At 36.0% G+C, this 6,018-nt stretch overlaps 1 protein-coding gene across 1 annotated transcript; it reads left to right on the forward strand.

The window, feature by feature from the left end:
* The first annotated feature begins 363 nt into the window (after window positions 1-363).
* Window positions 364-5,360, forward strand: nuf2 (UF2 component of NDC80 kinetochore complex). Its single transcript, XM_067505006.1, has 13 exons — window positions 364-593; window positions 1,586-1,660; window positions 1,843-1,919; window positions 2,092-2,153; window positions 2,249-2,346; window positions 2,538-2,611; window positions 3,076-3,169; window positions 3,254-3,316; window positions 3,406-3,543; window positions 3,678-3,818; window positions 4,598-4,773; window positions 4,852-4,987; window positions 5,083-5,360. The coding sequence occupies exons 1-13, from the start codon at window positions 471-473 to the stop codon at window positions 5,188-5,190; spliced, it is 1,365 nt and encodes a 454-aa protein (XP_067361107.1). The 5' UTR covers window positions 364-470; the 3' UTR covers window positions 5,191-5,360.
* Window positions 5,361-6,018: the final 658 nt, after the last annotated feature.

The raw sequence follows: 6,018 nt of genomic DNA on the forward strand, positions 1-6,018 counted from the left end.
CAACCCTCCCCAATTTCTACCGGGCTTGGACCGACACTGCACAGCCTGGAGGGGAATGTGCTGTTAGGGGTTCAGTGTCTTGCCCAGCTTTTTTAATTTGACATATTAAAATAACAACGTTTAGCTCAATAAAGTAAATTGTTTTATTTCAGTAATTTTTTGCATGACAGTAAAACAAATTCTGTTTTATGTTTTTTATTTTTACATTGAATGGTATTGTAAATATTGTAATTGCTGCGCTTTTCTGTAGCGCAGTCGGCGCTGTTTTAGTGGCTGTACACACTTATATGCGGCAGAGGGCGCTGCTGGCTAATGTTGTGTCATCTTACTCACAACAGAAGAAGAATAAACTGACCAATCCGATGCACTGTCTATATTTTGATACGGAAATCGGTTTAAGGCGCCAATTTTGTGTCGTTGTTGGAATGGTAACAGATTTGTCTGTCTGGTTCTAACCTAACACTGTCACCATGACTGAAAACACTTTCCCTGTTTATAACGCGGATGCAATAGTAAACTTTTACCGATCCGAAGTTCTCACGGGGCAGGAGGCCAAACACTTCACCAAGAGTGACCTGACACCCACTCCTAAGGTAGCGTTCACCTCCTTTTGTTGTTGCAGCTGATTTCTGCTGGCGGAATGAGGCATGTTAACTGTTAGCGCTAGATTTATTTATTTTTTAACAAAAAGTCATATCTAAAAGGTGTTCCGGACAAAAGCAAACATAGATATGTGACAGACCCAGACTACCTGGCTGCCAGAGACCGAAGTTAGTGCGTAACGGCGTTAACAAGAGACGCGTCAGCTGTGCCAAACTCCATTGAGAAATATCAGGTTAACAAACTTGTGATAGCTTGGTGTCACTACGAATGTATAGCAATGTAGATTCAGTAAAAATTCAGCAAAAGAAAAATTATGATTTTTGACTGTACTTCAGCAAACAATTTTAACCTACCTCGATCAACACAGTTTATTTAGACACCACACAGTCAAATATTTCCATCACTTATGTGTAATAATTACAGTCATTACAGCAAATACAATATTTTTACACTAAACAAAGGAACATATCTTCTGCAGGGGAGCCTACAGCACATCATGATTTGTATTATTATCATTATTATTTAGAATATTCTGTAAGTCGGTTATTCACATTAAAAGATTATTGAAACCTTGGTGTAAAAACTAAGTCAAGGCAATCTGTGCACCTTGTAATGCTCACATGCCTGTAAATACTTTCGTATAGTATGTTTAACACCTGCTGTACCTTGAAATGGAGCATTCGGAAGCACAAGGACAATAGTTTTTATTTTAAAAAGTGTAGTTTATACTGTAAGACAGATGATTTGACCCACTCATAGTTAGTCTTAAGCAAAATGGACAAACATTTCAGCCTGTCTATAGTGATGTTTTTCTGCTTTTCTTGGGGGGGGGGGGCAGCTGTAACTATTTAACTAGCCACACTCAAAAAAGAGAAATAAGCTGAGCAGATAAAGTAACAGTCTGTATTGTATATGAAGTTTTCTCTGGTGGTCATAAAAGCTACAAATCATTATTTACTCATTTGATCATTCTTTCTTTTAGCCTGAAGCAGTTCAAACATTGTACATGAGAGTGTTGCACCTCCTGTATCGTTTCAGACCTGAGTGTCACTCTATGGTAAGTATTATTTGACTAGTATCCAGCTGACCACACTGTCCCCAAGCATGTCTATCATTGAACTGAACAACTCCCAGAACGTTCAGCTTTACATACAGACTAGTGGATTATGACACTTATGGCTTAATAGGGATATGGTGTCACAGGTGTCACATTCATCACCTTATTTTTTGCCCCAACAGGTTCCACTTCTCGAGAACATTCAGTATCCAGTATATCATGAGGGGGCGACTGCTATCATGAGTGTATACATGCGCATGTGAGTGGGTATTCGCAGAATTTTTTGCTGAGACTTTCTGCTCATAGAAACCAACAGACAGACATAATTTGTACATAATTTGTTTTTTTGTCATTTATACAATTACTTATCAGTTTCTTGGTGTTTCCATTTACAGTTTATATTATTTTTAATGTCAACATTTAATCCTCAGGCGACAGTTTCTACCTATGTGCTTGGTGTATGATTTCTCTTTGAATGACCTTCTTGCTCCAAGTAAGTATAATTTCATCTTCCCAAAGACATATTTCAGTGTCTAACGCACACCCGACATCTGGTAACTGATAAAGAATCTCACTTTTCTATTCCAGAAAAACAGAAGACTCTAACTGTTCTTAGTGCCATCATGAATTTTCTTCACTTCAGGAAGCAGAGGGTGGCTATGATATTGGAGAAGCAGACCAAATTTGTACGTTTACACTAATTAGGAGATTATTATGGAGACTGACAAGTGGAGGTGTAGAATATCTAATGATCTGGTTAATATTTAAAAATTTTACCACCGTGGTGCTTGTTTCTCTGGTGATTCTCATTGCTAACAAGTCAGTAACCATTATCCTGGTTTCTTCGTGTTGTAACAGTTTATTTCTCTGTTTTTAGAGAGCAGACATGGACCGGCTGCAGTCCTACACTAGAGCCAATGTAGAAGCAGAAAAGAAGATTGAGACCCTCACGTAGGTTTTGAATAAAACATTATTTGCCGTGTTTGTTTTGCTGTATGATTATAAAAAGTTAATTAGCAATTATTTTGATCACATTATTATCTAAATCATGTATACAAACATGCTATGCATTGACTGGATCGAGCTGTGAGCAATGTGAGTAATTGCTGTCGGGTTTTTTTTGTCTGTGATTTAAAAACTGCATTCATGCAGCTATTTGTTATTAATTTTTCTGTCATTATATTAATTATCACTTAGATTAATCCTGTAAAAAAATCAGCAGAAAGCATTTGTTTTGTTCAGCCAGCACCAAAAAACCCAAAAATATTCCAATAATTACCACAGAATGAAAAGCTTCTAATTCTCACATTTCAAGAAGCTGGAACATAGAAATGTTTGGTATTTAGCTTGACTTATAATAACTAAAGGAAGCGTCATCTCCAATTCATACTATTGTTTCTCATGTCCTTGTGTAGGACCATCCCACCAGAGCAGCAGGCCGAGGCCGACGAGTTGGCAGCTGCTCTCTCTGAACTGCAGACCACCACCATGCATGAATACCAGGAAGTGGTATGTGCTGAACAAACACAAAATGCTAAAAGCTGCTGTCGTGTGAGCTGTCACTCAAAATGAATTCCACACATTTCCTTTCAGAACACAATAAATGAAAGCATTGCAGAGTGGAAGACCAAAATAGCAGACAAGACTCAGAAACTGGTATGTGATTGTGACTGTCCCACACCTCCTCAGAAAGCCCATTCATCGTCAGAAAGTGTCAAGGCTTTTTGTTAATATGTGTGTAACAGGCTCAGATGAAGGTGGATGTCAGCAGCCTGAAGGAAGAAATTGGGAAACTTAAGTCCCAGATCGTTGAGTCTCCTGAGGAGCTAAAGAGCCAAATGGAGAAGATGAGGGACAACGTCAAGAACATCAAGAACACCATTGTAAGTAGAAAAGAAAACTTAGAAAACCAAAAGCTTCAAAAGCCTGCTGCTGAAATGAGGTTACACTGGTGTGTGTGTCTGTGTGTGTGTGTGAACACAAATGTAACTTGTGTATATGACGGCACTGATTTTAGCAAGAAACAGACGAGCGCGTGGTGGAGCTGCAGAATATGGTGCAGAGTGTGACTCTCACTGAGGCTGAGATCCAGCAGATGTTGACCCTGCTGCAGGACCTGGAAAGCAGCATGAACAACAGCAAGCAGAGACAGGAGGAGGTATGAGTGGAATCCGGACGATAAAGCATAGCTTTGTTTATTCAAGCAAAAACTCCAAACACAGCTGTTTAAATGCTGCTTGAGATTTTTAATTCATTTTAATATATTTAGTCTGACTCATTGTCACTATGGGCTTTCATTTTCCCTCCACTCTGCAACAAGTAGGGATAAATCAACACATTCAAACATAATAGATATAATTTTTTTTCTCTTTCCCAGTGTGGACTGAATTAAATGTTGGTTTTGTTACACACTGTTATCCCCACGCTTTTACCTTTGAATTCCCAGTACAACTTCAATCATTTTCAAATTTAATTTAGAACACAGTCAATACACAGATGCTAAAACCAGCATGGTTTGTTTTCAGCTAGAAGGCTGTTGAATGACATTTTCCCCCATTCGAAAATCTGTGATCCCTCTATTTGTTAAAATTTTACAAGTCCTACAAATATTGCCCCCCATGCTCTGTATCAGCATTTCCTTGTACTGTGGTTAACTGTGCATGTGGGAATTTTGCAGTCTCCTAGTTGTTTGGACAATATTCAGAGTGATCATGATTTTCTTTTTTGAATGAAGAAACCCGTCCTGCAGTGGAGCTGTGAGACTGGCTGATATGTTCTTAATAGTTACTTGATTTCTGCATAATCCTTTAAAAGAGAGCGGTTTTATTTGCTGTAAGTTACTTATGTCGCTGATAAAAAATGTATTTAGACTTCTGTCTTTGCTTTTCATTGTACATAATCATATATAATAAAATATCTGCGTGTGTGTGTGTGCAGCACCAGGACCTGATGATTCAGTGCGAGAAGAAGCAGAAAGAACTGAAGAACCTGTGTAATGAGGAAGGCCAGTTAAAGCGAGCTCAAGGCATGAAGCTGGACAAGGAGTCCAAACAGAACATTCGCAGGCAGATGAAGAAAGAGATGAAGGAGCAGCATGTTCAAGATGTTTTGGGGTAGATTTTTCTCTGGATAATTGAGAGGAATTTGAACATCTTGTTCTGTAAAAGTTGTAAAATGTACCTGTTCTCCAGGCAGTGTAACCAAATCCATCAGAAGCGTGAGGAGATGGCAGACAAAATCCAGGAGATTGCGAGAGAGACGCAGCAGCTGAAGGGCAAGATCCAGAGTCTAAGAGACACGTGCAGCCAGGAGACAGAGAAAGCTCAGGTACAAGCATCTCCAATGCGTCTGCTTCACCGTCCAGCTGTTTAATGGTTTGATTCACTGTTTGAGACTAACACGTTTCACTTCGCTGTGTCCAGGCTCTGTTTGACACCCTGTCAGCTTCGATGGATGACTTACACAGGAGGATCGAGATGCATGTCACCGACCTGAAACACAATGTCATCAAGATGTCTGGCAGCTTTTAAATACATCCTTCTTCATTTCCACCGGTTCTTTTACTGTGCTCCTGTTTATCTTCTATGTACTTTATTGTTTTAACCTTATCTCTGGACTTTATTAACAAAAATAATAAAAAATGATTGAATGGATTTATAATTACTTAAAATAAATAAATCAGTTCAGTTCAGACTGTGCACTTCAAACGTTTAAATGCTTTGGAATGAGTCAATGTAGTGTTTAATACTCAGGAGTGGAGTGTTTTTTATCTCTCTCTCTCTCTGTCTCTCTCGTTATTTTGGCAAAGTTCCGTAGGTGGAAAAAGGCTGTTCTATAGATTTGTTTTATATATGAGGTAAAGGACAAATACTGGTCAAAAATAATTTTTATATATATATATATATATATATATATATATATATATATATATATATATATATATATATATATATATATATATATATATATATATGTATATATGTATATATATATATATGTATATATATATATATGTATATATATATATATGTATATATATATATATATGTATATATATATATATATGTATATATGTATATATATATATATGTATATATATATATATGTATATATATATATATATGTATATATATATATATATGTATATATATATATATATATGTATATATATATATATATGTATATATATATATATATATGTATATATATATATATATGTATATATATATATATATGTATATATATATATATATGTATATATATATATATATGTATATATATATATATATATGTATATATATATATATATGTATATATATATGTATATATATATATATATGTATATATATATATATATG

Source organism: Channa argus, chromosome 5, assembly GCF_033026475.1.
Source record: "Channa argus isolate prfri chromosome 5, Channa argus male v1.0, whole genome shotgun sequence".
NCBI lineage: Eukaryota > Metazoa > Chordata > Actinopteri > Anabantiformes > Channidae > Channa > Channa argus.

Bases quoted from the DNA above. Each gene is read 5' to 3' on its own strand.
- nuf2 (XM_067505006.1), top strand. From the start codon at position 471: ATGACTGAAAACACTTTCCCTGTTTATAACGCGGATGCAATAGTAAAC. The intron at 3,544-3,677 runs GTAAGTAGAAAA...CACTGATTTTAG, and splicing joins AGAACATCAAGAACACCATT to CAAGAAACAGACGAGCGCGT. The intron at 4,774-4,851 runs GTAGATTTTTCT...CCTGTTCTCCAG, and splicing joins CATGTTCAAGATGTTTTGGG to GCAGTGTAACCAAATCCATC.